Source organism: Herpailurus yagouaroundi, unplaced genomic scaffold, assembly GCF_014898765.1.
Source record: "Herpailurus yagouaroundi ecotype Mexico unplaced genomic scaffold, PumYag 77, whole genome shotgun sequence".
NCBI classification, from domain to species: Eukaryota; Metazoa; Chordata; class Mammalia; order Carnivora; family Felidae; genus Herpailurus; species Herpailurus yagouaroundi.
The window spans coordinates 73,776,657-73,790,507 of NW_024412388.1; the positions used below are offsets into that span (position 1 = coordinate 73,776,657).

The window sequence follows — 13,851 nt, forward strand, 5'->3', positions numbered from 1 at the left end:
TGCCTGCTGGGCCTGTATTTTCCCAGCCCTAATGTAACAAAAGGATACAGTGACAAAAAAAATAACATGGAGTGTTTTATTCTTGAAATACTGTCTCTCCCTCTGTGCTATCGCCTGTTTTAACTTAGTTCAAGCATAGGTCGTATCGTGAGAGCTGCTTTGGAAGTTACTTGGCATTATGGGCTTTTGAACAGATTTCACTTCATATTTTCATGTTATTAAAATTCCCCACACTGAATGTTAAGGGTTAAGAGTTATTCCATCTCACTCACCATTTTATACTTCCTTGTGTCTCCCACCTGGCACTTTGTATCCCCCGTCACCGTACTTTGCACACAGTAGGCGGCTTGTGTTGCTCGAATAATCCAGCGTGGGCTTGCTGCCTTAAGGCACTCAAACCCCCCCCCCCCCCCCCCCCGCAGCAGCAAATAGTTAACGGAGCTTCTGGTGGGGGTGAAGCGCCCGAAGATTGTCAAGTAACCCAACTGAGAGCTCCTTGAGACCAGGGACAGTTTTGTTCAGTACGGTATGTCAGTCCCTGATTCAGTCCTGGTACACAGAAGATTCTCAATAATCCTTAATGAACAACACACTCAGTGGGAACTATAAACTCAGCCCTGCTCAGCAAACGTAAATCGAGTGCCACCAGGCGTCAGGGATCAGCGGGGCGTGAAAGCTACAAGATGCTAAGGAGTTATCTGTTGGTTGTAATTTCATAATATCGTCATTCTGTGCTACAATTTTCATATTTTCCCTTGAAACAAAACGGGGGATTTGGGTTGTCTCTGCTCTCAGTTTTCAGCGGCTAACCTGCAAACCAGGGCCCCCACGACTCACTACTCACTTCTGGGAGCTAACATGCCCCTCCCTCCGGTGGAGCTGGCCGAGCTTCCGGCGCGCCCCGCGACTGCGCCGCGGCGATCCAGAAGGGGTCGCTGTTCCCGCGACAACCTATGAAAAGGCTCCACCCCGCGGCCGGCGGGGCTTCCTCCGTCCGGGACCCCGCCCCATACAGCTCATTACCAGTCCGTCAGTCTCCTTCAAGCTTTCGGCCGCCAGCGCCGACGCTAGCGCCAGACTCGGCGGAGCAGGCCCGACGTCTCGGCCGCCCCCGCCGCCACCCGGGCGCGCGGCCCGCCCCGCTTGTTCTCTCCCCTCGCCCCACCCTCTCGCTTCCCCCTCGCGGAAACGACAGCTGCTGCGGCAGGGCTGGCGCCGCCTCCCTCCACCTACCACGTCTGCCCCCGCCACTCTCGCCCGGTGCCCCAGCCCGGCCTCGGCGCCTCCCCGCTAAGTCAGCCGGCAGCTCCGCCCGGCTGCCGCCGCCCAGGATGAACATCATGGACTTCAACGTGAAGAAGCTGGCGGCGGACGCGGGCACCTTCCTCAGTCGTGCTGTGCAGGTACCGCGGTGGGGGGGGGGGGGGGGGAAGGGGGGCGCCCGAGAGGGCCGAGGAGGGGCCGGGCCAGGCGGCGGCGCTCCCCGCACCCGACCACACGGACCGGCTGGCAGGCCTGCGGCCGGAGGCCTGGATGATGGGCGCGGCCTGGTGCCCCCTCCGGGCACGGCGGCGGTTTTCTGCCCCCTTCCAGTTCAACCGCCGCTTCCCCGGAAGCGAGGCGGGGTGGGGAGAGGGTGCGGAGCTTCCTCCGCCCCGGGAGGACACCTTGAATTCGGCTCCGGACCGAGAGACAGCACCGCCCGCCTTTCTGGCCCCACATCGCCAGGGCTGGTGTGGCCGCCCTCCCGGGGAGGGCAAAGGCCCTGCTAGCCCGGCGCGGTAACGAGAGAGACGGGCCTTTCTTGCACCACCCCCACCCTTTCCTTTCGTCTCTCTCCCTCTCCTCGCCGAGTCCAAGAAGGAAGTTTCCTTTTCCTGCCCCTGAACCGAAAGAGCTGCCAGCGCAGTTCCTTCCAGCCCTCTCTCTCCCTGAAAGGAAGGTCCCTGGGCTTAGGGCGGTCCGCGGGCGAAATGGAGATCGTCGGTTGGCGTCCATACTCTGCCAAGGCCTTGGGAAGCCTGGAGTTTGGGGGTTCCCACCTCGTTCTCAAAATGAGGAGCATCGGCAGCAGGACAAGGAGACGCTGGAGGGGAAGATTCGCGTTATGCGTGTTGTCAGAGTTGTTATATTTCAAATACACTGTAAGGGGGAAATTTAGCCGTCTTGCGGCATTCCGCAGTCAAGGAAGTGTCAGCACTCGGGAACTTGGACAGTTTTCCCCAGCTATCACCCACATTATGTCAACTCGGTTAAATCTATGAACAGATGTAAATTCCACCACAACATGAGTTATAAACAGTCTGGTGCTTAAATTAATGACATAGTCATAGTAGCAACAACATTCCCTTTTGTAAAGAGAAAACAAAAATAATTTTCTAATACACATACCAAACTGATACTGAAATGTAAGTCAGTTGCACTGCCTTATTACTTTTCTCCTTTACCCCAGTTTCATTGGTGGAGTTGATCTTACATTGCATTATTCTTGGCAAGAGAATGGTAGAAGTCGAGCTAGGTAATAGCTGCCTATATTGTGAAAAAAAACTGTCAAACATATGCAAGGCATTTGACAGATTATCTACTGTCCTTTCTGTAACTTTGCCAGATAGATGCTGTTAACCCCTTTTATATATGAGGAAACAGCCTCGTAGAGGTTAAGTTACTTGTTTAACTTGCATGGCTAGTAAATAGCCAAGTGCTGCCTGATCTACTACTCATTGAAAGCTGCTTCTCTCTTCCAGAGTAGGCATTGCAGATATAGAATATAGAATGTTGCAGACTGGAGAGACTTTAAAGATCATCTAATACAATCTGAGCATTTCAATAACACTTAAGCAGATAATACTTAAGGCAGTGGGAAATTCCTTCTAGGTGTTGATTTCTAAGTTCCAAAATCTGCATGGTGAGTAATAAGCTAGCTGCCTTAACCCTTATCTCCTCCTCCTTCATTAAAATATAAGCTATAGATGGTTCATTTGGCCTGGATGGCTCGGTTAAGCGTCTGACTTCAGCTCAGGTCATGATCTCAGGTTTGGTGAGTTCGAGCCCCTCATAGGGCTCTGCCGTCAGCGCCAAGCCTGCTTCGGATCCTCTGTCCCCCCTCTCTCTCTGCCCCTTCCCTGCTTGCTCTCTCTCAAAAATAAATAAACATTTTAAAAATAAAACATATGCTATATTGTAAAGACATTGGTTAAAATGATTTATTGATTTAAATTAGCCTACTTCTGATAGTTAAAAGACAAGTGCAAGGAGAGTAAGTGGTTGAGAGTCTGAAATGATTTGATTTGTGAGACTTAATGTTGACTGAAAAGAGGCCTTCAATATTTTTTATTGCTGATTCCCAAAGATTTTGTTTGCCGAGCAGAGATTTGATGTTGTATTGCCACCCTTTTAAAGAGAGATGTATTTTCAGGTATAGAATCCACAGTGCTTAAATAAGACACATGTACTAGAATTTGATTGATTGTTTTAGAATTTGATTTAAATTGTTAGTAGACTTGATTTAAAAAATAAATCTAGGGGCGCCTGGGTGGCTCAGTCGGTTGAGCGTCCGACTTCGGCTCAGGTCATGATCTCACGGTCCGTGAGTTCGAGCCCCGCGTCGGGCTCTGTGCTGCTAGCTCAGAGCCTGGAGCCTGTTTCCGATTCTGTGTCTCCCTCTCTCTGACCCTCCCCCATTCATGCTCTGTCTCTCTCTGTCTCAAAAATAAATAAACGTTAAAAAAAAAATTTTTTTTTAAATAAATAAATAAATAAATCTAGCCTGTGCCTGGGTGGCTCAGTCGGTTAAGCGTCCGACTTCAGCTCAGGTCACGATCTCGCGGTCCGTGAGTTCGAGCCCGCGTCGGGCTCTGGGCTGATGGCTCAGAGCCTGGAGCCTGCTTCTGATTCTGTGCTTCCCTCTCTCTCGGCCCCTCCCCCGTTCATGCTCTGTCTCTCTCTGTCTCAAAAATAAATAAACGTTAAAAAAAATTTTTTTTAAATAATAAAAAAATCTATTAAAGCTCTCAAAAGATGTACTTTTCAGATGGATTTTAATTGCTCATTGCTTCAAATCCTTTAGTTTTTAAATTCTGTCCTAATCTTAGCTATCAAATTATTCTCAGTACTAAATACTTAAGTGCCTACTGCCATGTCTGTCTTACACTACTATTTTGGACTCTGGTGATACACTGGTGAATAAAATCAGCAAAATACCTGTTCTCGTAGAGCTTATAATCTAGCAAAAGACAAATTAGTAAATACATCAGGTGGTGATGAAGAAAAAAGCCAGAAGGGATACGTTAATGGCAGGGATGGTGGTTTTTGTCAGGTTGTATAGATATATGATTCAGGACAAGTCTTTCCAACAGGATCAAATTCCAAGAGACCTCAAGGAAGTGACCATTCCAGTTTTGTGGAGGAAAGGCATTTTAGGCAGAGGGAAAAAGTATGAAGACCCTGAGGTTCTGGGTTACCAGGGTTATCAGTTAGGGAGCTGTGGCCATAGGATAGGCAAAAGGTGATATTGACTTAGGTGACAGTAATAGCAGGGAGGATTCAGAACCTATTCAGTATTGCTTCTCAAATTGGCTTGAGGCCAGGAGGGAAAGATGTGTTATGGATGACTATGAGGTTTTGGCTTGAGATTTACTGAGAAGGGAAAAATTTCAGGAGGAACAGACTCCTTAAATATTATCTTTTCCTATTAAGTCTGTATTTCTTAGAAATAGATTCTGAAATATTTATGTAGAAGCTATATTATATCTGAGGATTGCTTTAAAATATTCTAGAAGAGAAAAAGGGAGTAGTTGAAACAATGGCAGAATGTTCACAGTTATGAAGCTGAGTTTCAATATACTATTATACTTTTGAATGTTTGACCTTTTACACAGTACTATTTTTTTAATTATGTAAGAAGAAAAAGATGATTCCAAAATGCAACATGTGAAATTTGGAATGCTGTGTAGTAATTTTCAACAAAAACACTGCTTTGTCATTTTGCTATTTAGTTAATAACTGAATTCCCAGTCTAAATTGAGTTGACATCAGTATAGTGCCAAGTGCCAAGTTTCATGCTAAGAATAGGGTAAGAGCTATGCCAGTTACTCATTATAAGTAATAAAAACAGTAGGAATGGAATTCAGCTTTCACATTTCTAAATAATAATTTCTATTCAAATCGAATTATACCTTAAGGAATACGTCATGCTCTTGGTGGCCAACTGCCATATCTTTTTTTCATTGTACTTAAAAGTTTTCAGGTTAAAAAGTAAACATTCCCTGTTTTAAAAAAGAGAGACTATTAAACCTACAAATTGGTTTCATCACTCTACTCTCTTATAAAATCTGTTTATATGGGAGCACAGGGGTGGCTCAGTCGGTTAAGGGTCCAACTGTTTGTTTCGGCTCAGGTCGTGATCACAACAGTTTGAGTTCAAGCACTGCGTTGGACTATATTTATATGCCTTGCCACTTTGAAAGAATATTAAGGTAAAATGTATAAATCAGTAGGAATATTTATTCCATTTGGGTGCTTTTGTTGTTCTTAACTCCCTCAAAATAATAGAATACAAAAGCATCAGGTAATTTATCCTCCATAAATTGTTCCTTTATTAGGGTCTTAAAAGCCATTTAGTCTTAGTATCTGTCTTTTCAGTCCAGACTCCTTATTTGAGTATTACATACTCCTTTCTGGCCTTGTCTTTTTTTTCACTCATGCATACACACTGTATTCCTATCAAATTATTTTTTAATTTCCAAAATGTCTTGTACTTTTCTAACTGTAGACTTTTGTTCATACATTTAAATGCCTCTACAGTGCCCTCCACCCTCTCTCTGTGTAGTCTTTTCCTTCCCTCTGGATGAAACTTCAGTCCATCTCAGACCCCAAGAGCTTGATGTGAAATCTTGTGTCATTTTTCAATTCTGTATGATCATTTGGCTTTTTTTTTTCTTCTAATGAAGGTCCTTGGAGCTGTAAAATTCTATTACTCTATGGCTTTCACATCTTTATAAGTTTGTATGTCCTAAGGAATCAACTCTGTTTCTTATTCCCATCTCACAATATCCAACATCGTTCTTTTATTTATATAATTTTAGGGGGTACCTGGGTGGTTCAGTTGGTTGAGCATCTGACTTTTGATTTCGGCTCAGCTCGTGATCCCAGGGTCGTGAACCTCCACTCAGCACGGAGCCTGCTTAAGATTCTCACTCCCTCTGCGCCTCTCTCCTGCTCGTGCTCGCTCTCTGTCTCTCTCTGTCTCTCAAAAAGAAAGAAAGAAAAAAGTTTCTGTCATTTTAGTCAGGCAGGGTATCCATATTCAAAGTTTACTCTTTGAATCATTTAGTATGTTAAATAATTTGTTATTTTTATTAGCATTTTTCTAACATTAAATCTGCTGAAGTTGAAGTTGACTAATGCCAGTCTAAAATTTTAAACTGTTTAATTTAACCTGTATTTATTGAGTACCTTCTAGGTGCTTGGCATTGAAGTACAAAAGTAAAGGAGACCTGGTCTCTGCCCTCATACTTCATAGGCTAACCCCAATTTATCATAATTAAGTATTTCATTCTTTGTAGTAACTATCCATTTTGTGAAGTACTATTCTGTTACTTCACTTGATAAATGTTCCATGTGGACACATTTTTACTTCAGAATTGATATTGAAGCAAAATTTTGCTCACCATCTTTAAAATAAGACCATATTGTTTCTAAAAAAATATTTTCAACTTAAATTACTTAGGAGTTTAATTTTCTTATATTTCCTTTGAACTGCCTACTGAAGTTACTGTATAAACTTCATGAATGCCAGCTATTTTCTGAGGGGGAAAAAAAAGTCTTTAAAATTTAGTTGCAAGCTTGGCTTTCATCTCCAGTTTAATTTAGCAAACAATGGTGTGTCTGAGCCTAGAGGTAAAGATGAATATGCTGCTGCCCTCAACTAACTTCTGTGAGATCCTATCTGGATGGAATTCTAACATGACCACTCACCCAAGCCCTTTTGAAATCCTGTTTATTCTATAGAATATAAACTGCAACAACTTCACCATGTCTCTCAAATTCTACTAAATAAAACATGTCACATTCAAAGTCCATACATTTTCTGATTGTGTAAAAACTTTACATATTTAGTGTTACCCAAAACTTTTCACATCCTTTGGTGCTGTTGGTGTTAATTAACTGATAGAAGATGGTTGGTTAACCTGATGTTAACATAATCACCTATGAGCTTAGAACAGTAGTTCTCAGTCTTAGTTGCACTTAGAATTACCTCAGAAATCTTTACAGGCTGCATCTCAGTCTAGTTAAAGAAGAATCCTTGTGGTTGGATTTGGCATCATTGTTTTTCAAAGATTGCCCAGGTAATTCCAAAGAGCAGCCAAAATTGAGAATAAGTTGAGAAGGATCTAATTTTACAATTTACGAATTCATTATATTCAGAATTTGTGCTATACATTTTACCCTAAGAAGTTTAGATAACTTTTAAAATGTTACTTTACCCACTCAAATAATTGATGGTTAGAGTTCATACTAAATAGATGTCTTTCATCATACAGTCTTTTTGCTTGTGCTTTTATCTTTGTAGTAAAGCATGGTATAGAATCCTGTAGGCCAGATGCCTATCCTGTAGTAAAGAAAGGATCACAGTGTCTGGCATAATGTGGCTGACTCAAAGACAGTCCTTTCCTTAAAGAAATGTGTAAAGAAAATATGTAAAGAGGAGGGGATTATTAAGCTTTCGGTTCTTGTGTCATTTTACTATATTCCTAATGAAATCATTATGAAAGAATTGTACGTCAAATTACATTTTAGAGAACATTGGATTTGGACTTACAGGACATATTCTGACTTTCATTGTAGGTTGTTTTCACGAAAGTTTTTATTAAATGGTACTGCTAAAAGTTCATTAAAATGCTTAAAATCAAAGTATAGGGGATTTTTTGTGGGTGTTTTTTGTTGTGTTTTGTTTTGTTTTGAGAGAGAGAATGTGTGGGGGGGAGGGCCAGAGGGAGAAGGAGAGAGAGAACCTTAAGCAGGCTCCATGTTCAGCACTGAGCCTGTTGTTGGACCAGATTTCACCATCATGACCTGAGCTGAAATCAAGAGCCAGACGCTTAGCCTATTGAGCCACCCAGGTGCCCCTCAACTATTGTTCTTAACTAACAACTGGTTATCCTCAGAAGACTGCAAACTTAGTAGTGATTTTGGACTTAAATATGTTGAAAACAAAAATTTTTTATTATTTTTTTTAATGTTTGTTTAAACATTTCTGTTTAAATTTTTGAGACAGAGAGACAGAGCATGCATGGGGGAGGGTCAGAGAGAGAGGGAGACACAGAATCCGAAACAGCTCCAGACTGAGCTGTCAGCACAGAGCCCGACGCGGGGCTCGAACTCACGAACCGTGAGATCATGACCTGAGCCGAAGTCAGATGCCTAACCGACTGAGCCACCCAGGCACCCCGAAAACAAAAACTTTTTAAAGTAAAATTTTAAATTTTTTGTAATTAGGGAAAGGATTTTTTTTTTAATATTTATTTATCTTGAAAGAGAGTGAGCTAAAGAGGGACAGAGAGAGAGACAGAATACAAAGCACGTTCTAGGCTCTGAGCTATCAGCACAGAGCTCAGCACAAGGCTTGAACCCACAATCTGTGAGATCATGACCTGAGCCAAAGTTGGACGCCTAACCGACCGAGCCACCCAGGCGCCCCAGGAATTTTGTGTTTTCTTTGGGTTTTTTTGGAAAGAAAAGGTCTTCTGTCTGTCTCAGAAGGGTGCCATTATTATAATTTCATGTTTGTGTTTAACCAGCATTCTTAAGATCATAAAATCCTTGATGGCAAAAGAACTGTGTCATATGCTGATTCTTTATCTCACTTACAATAGAAGAAAATATATACCCCATAAATATCTTTATTAACAATTTAAAATGCCTAAATTTAGCTGATGTAGCTCATTTTCTGTAAGCTTTCTTTAAAATATTTTAGAGAAAAATGTATGTATTAAATATACTATATTGTTAACTTAGTATGTCATACTTGCTGATTAATGATAGAAAAAAAATCCTTAAACCCCCCCAGTAAAGTCATGGGAGATACTGTGTCTTTTACAATTATAAGTTTGAGTAATAAAATATAAATGTATAATTTCAACCTAAATATATAACATTTGCAGTGTGTTTCTGTACTGGCACTTTTTTTTTTTTTTTTTTTTTTTTTGCTCATTCTAGATAGGATTAAAGTTAACCTTAAGTTGATGGTTATTGAATATCATGTAAGAAGCAGAGGTGCACTATAGGATACAGCTGACCAGAGTGCTACAAACAAAGACACAGAGGCAAGGAAAAACAGAATATATTCATATAATGGTAGAAGAAAATACTAATTTTTTAAAATCAGCAACTATTTACTGGAAGTCTTACAGTATAAAGAGACTGTGATTTTGATTTAAACAGATGTGAGATTGAATCGCAACACTGACACGTTAGGCAAAATGTTCATCACTACAGTTGTGATTCTTATCTATGTGTTATAAGAGTTTATTTTGGTTTTGGGTTTTAGGTTTTTTTAGTATTTGGTATAAAATGCACAGCTTGGTATATGGCATTTTCTAATTTATCTTAAGCCCTGACACTGTTAAAAATACGGAAGTATTTTCTAGAAGATTCATTAGCACCGCCTTTATACATGTTAGTTTTTTATAGAAGTCCTTAACAGGGGCTCCTGGGTCGCTCAGTTGGTTGGTTGGGCATCTGACTTCCCTGTTAAGGACTTCTATAAAAAACTAACATGTATAAAGGCGGTGCTAATGAATCTTCCAGAATGCAACTGGAAGATCAGTCATGAAAGACTTTATACCCTTCCCTTAGATCTTTACATAGCCCATTTCTTATCATTTGCTCTTAGATCAGTTGTTACCTGTTCAGAGAAGCTGTTTCTCTAACCACCCACATCTCACACCTTTCAAACTCCTGTTCCCCATTCCAGGCCCAGGTTGCATATTCCTCTCCCTTTGAAGCCTTCCCTGATTCTCCTGCTTCTCCCTTTCCCTGCAGAATGAATTCTTCCTTCTTCTACACTCAAATTCATTAATTCACTCATTTAATTGTTCAGTCACTCAAAAAATAATAGGACCAACTTTGTCGGTCCTATATCCATTGTCTTTTTGTATCCTTATTATCGAATTGTTTACTTGTTTATTGTCTGTTCTATTAAAATGTAAGCTTCTAAGAGCAGAAACTTTGTTCTGGCTACTTAAACCCATGTGCTTAGAATAGTGCATGGCACATATTAAGGTACTTAAAAATATTTGTTGAAGGAATGAATGCAATAAAGAAATACATATACTTATTAAGGTGCTAAGTTAAGAATTTTTCTCTATTGGTAGATCAGCCTTCATAGATCATGTTAACCTGGATGTATTTCTTCCTTTGTTTGCCTCCTATCGGTTGCTTTATCTGGGAGATAACCTATTTAACCATTAGAGGTAGACCTCGAACATGTAAAATTCTAACCTCTGTAGGAGGTCTGTAGCCTAGAATCTTTAGGGATTTGTAGAGAGAATACCAGAGTTCACTCTTAAGAGTGAAATTATAGTAGTTACCCAACTGACCGTGGCATCAGGGTTTTGACCTTTTGCCCAATGCAACTCCTATTCCTATCCTCAGTTACAGTACATTGCAAGGTTGTGGGCTTAGGCAGTAGCTTTGGAACTGCTATTTTCAGTTGCAATCACTGGGTCAGGGCTTGTCTATAAGCCAGTCTCAAAAAGACATAAGGCTTTACAAAAGCTATTGAAGCTTTTATTTCTAGCCCCTGAACAAGACCTTCAGTGGGGAGTTAACACCAGACTCTAAGAATAACATTCTAGGGAACCTTTCAGCTAAAAATGTTAACTGATAATCAACAGAAAGTATTAGACCAATAAAAAGGATGCTGAAAGAAACAGATAATAAAACTCAGAAAAATGAAGTAGCAGAAGATATTTTAAGAGATGAAAAGGGGGAAAAAAGCATAGTAAACATTACATTGTTACCCAGAAGTGAGTCATGACTAATGAGTATAGAATTAGTGCTAGTGATATGCCTGTGTTAGGATGAGAGAAAGCCACATATTCTAGAAGAAAATTTTGCATGGTAAACAGCCTGAGTCATCACTTCTTTTTTTCCCCCCCGCAAGTCGTCACTGCTAGTGTTCAATTGAAAGTCTTCAGAAGTGCCCATAAAATGCACATGGAAATCTTTTTACCTCTTTGTTCTTGAATGGGCAATGCTGCTTTTCCTCAAAAACCACCACATTCAAGATAGTAAAAATTGATATGCTGACTATATTTAACTACATTTTATGATCTTTAAAACCTGCCTCCACAGTATGAATAAGATATGCCCCAAAAGTTAGTCTATAGATCAATTGTTGTAACATATCCTGAAGAAACAAATGGTAGTTTCCCAGAACATCCCATTAAAGCATATTTAACTGGAGGTGATTAAAGTGCCATTAATACAAAGCCACGTTAACATAAGCAGCCCTTTTTAAATTCAAAATAATAATTACCAGACACTGAACAAAGTGATTTACGTACATACTCTTACTTAATTCTCAAAGCACTGTACGATATGTATCATCTCTCTTTTATGATAGTAGATAAGAAAAAATTCAGAAGCTTGCTCAGGTCACACAATTAGCAGTGCAGCCAGAATCTGAATTCAGCACAATGGACTCAAAATTCTTACTCCTTACCACTATGCTATCCTACCTTTATATGTAAGAAATACTTATATACCAGGCAGTATGCTAGATTTTCTCTAGAATTCACACCATACATTTTTAACAGAACTGAGGATATACGTTAATCTTAAGAGAGGGTCCAGATTAAGAGGTATGGATAAATTTCTATAGGGGCAAAAAAGCACTCAGTGCAATGGTTTGCAAACAATTATTTGTATGTTTGGGAGTTGCTGGATTTGAGTTTTTAATTACTGATATAGGTTCCTAAAATGTGTTTGAGGTATATTTAATTTTTTTTATAATTAATAACAGTTCACAGAAGAAAAGCTTGGCCAGGCAGAGAAGACAGAATTGGATGCTCACTTAGAGAATCTTCTTAGCAAAGCTGAATGTACCAAAATATGGACAGAAAAAATAATGAAACAAACTGAAGTGTTATTGCAGCCAAATCCAAGTAAGAAACTTTTTACCTTTGTCTACCTTATTGACTAATCTCATTAAAGGGTACTATTAGTAGGGGTTTTTTTAATATAAACAAACAAACAAAAAAGGTTTTGATAGCTATTAGAAAACAGAAGTTTTTGGTTTGTGGCTTTAGGGTCTATGGGTTTGTGTGTTGTGCTTTTGGTGAAGAAGAGGGTGCTAAACACCTCTTTGTGTACCCTCTGACAACTGGACTAACATCGTGTTTTTCATGCCTTCGTAGAATCCTCTTGAAAACTCAATTTCAGGGAGTGACTTTTAATTTTAAGAGTTAGGAAGGCTGTGAAAAAAAATTAACCTTTTTTTTTTATATATATACAGGGGAATTGTCCCTAAATAATTAAGGAAAAATTATGTGAAAACTTAGTTACCAATTATTTATGTTTATGTTAAGTTTTATATTTTTACATAAATTATTCCATTTGATTTTCAGACAACTCTAAGGTTTCAGATCACCAATCTCAGTAATCTTTCAGATAAGGTGTACAACAATTGTTTATTAATTGCAAATCACAAGTTAGCATTTTATACAGTGTAGCTTAGCCAGTTAGAAGTGGAAATTGAACTTGAATTTGGTGTATTGACACCCAGTCTTTTCACTGTGAGCTTTATACAACAGTGAAGAACAAAGCAGCAAATGTTTTCATTCCCCTTTGCCCCAGTATTGTGACCATGTTGTGAGATTCCATAAGCTTACTTTTAGGTACTAACTTCCAAGGTTTAAACTTTATTGCTATTCTGTGAACCTGAAGCACTACACAAAATATTAGTAATTTTGTACATTTTACTTGAACTGTGGTGACCTTCTGAAACAGGCCTTTCACACTTTGAAGCCTGTGGTCTTTGAACACCAAGTGGTATTTCTTACTCATTTAAGGCTACTTAAATTATATACCATGGCATCGTAAAAAAGTAGTAGATATTTTGCCTTTTGTTCCTTGCTCTGTCCAGAGCTCCTCACGTAAGTAGTCTATTCTGTATGTTTTTCTGAATGGCAGACAAACTCATACACAACCGGCAAATGAGAATTTCATCAGCATAAAGTTACAGTGGCTCATATAGTACAATTTTACATTAGTGTTTTAAGTCTGAAGTAGTAAACAAAAATTGGGTTTTTTGTTTGTGCTCTGACTATAAAGTTACATAGATTATGAGTGGTCAGGCACAAACTTCATTTTACTCTAAACCCTGTTAATTTGGGGGTACAATTTTCCAGAACCTAGAGTTTTTCAGAAATATTTATTGCATTATAGCAGAATTGCCCGCAGATTTTTTTAAGATTTTTATTATGGTCCATTGATGCCCTAATGAAATGAACATTTAGTTTAAACATACCAAATGTTTTATTAACTGAATGAAATCAACATAGGATTCAACTTTGAACTTTTGACCAAATAGATAGAAATGCAACAAAGCTAAGAATCCCTCTCACAGTCAGAAAATGAAATTCTGAAATGTAGTTAACATCTTTTAAATGGTTATGTTTTGGACTGACTCATTAGGGTTTTAACCAATTTAAAGGTTTTAAAAGTCCTGCTTAAAAACTTCTGACACTGCTCCAGAGTCTACCACAAAAGCAAGTATTATTCCAGCAGCCTATTTTATGCATTATAATTAATGCTTATGCTGGCTCCTGAAGTGTTTGTTTTATTGGT

At 39.6% G+C, this 13,851-nt stretch overlaps 1 protein-coding gene across 5 annotated transcripts in view; it reads left to right on the plus strand.

The window, feature by feature from the left end:
• The first annotated feature begins 1,023 nt into the window (after positions 1–1,023).
• The window catches only part of SH3GLB1 (SH3 domain containing GRB2 like, endophilin B1), a 39,606-nt gene continuing 26,778 nt past the window's right edge, over positions 1,024–13,851 (plus strand). For 2 of the 5 annotated variants that reach the window (XM_040470867.1, XM_040470868.1), the window contains exons 1-2: positions 1,025–1,403; positions 12,026–12,167. In XM_040470867.1, the coding sequence (XP_040326801.1) occupies positions 1,332–1,403; positions 12,026–12,167 (214 nt within the window). In that variant the 5' untranslated portion in view covers positions 1,025–1,331. Of the gene's footprint in view, positions 1,404–12,025; positions 12,168–13,851 lie in introns of all 5 variants that reach the window. The other 3 variants (XM_040470866.1, XM_040470869.1, XM_040470870.1) reach the window with 3 other exon arrangements.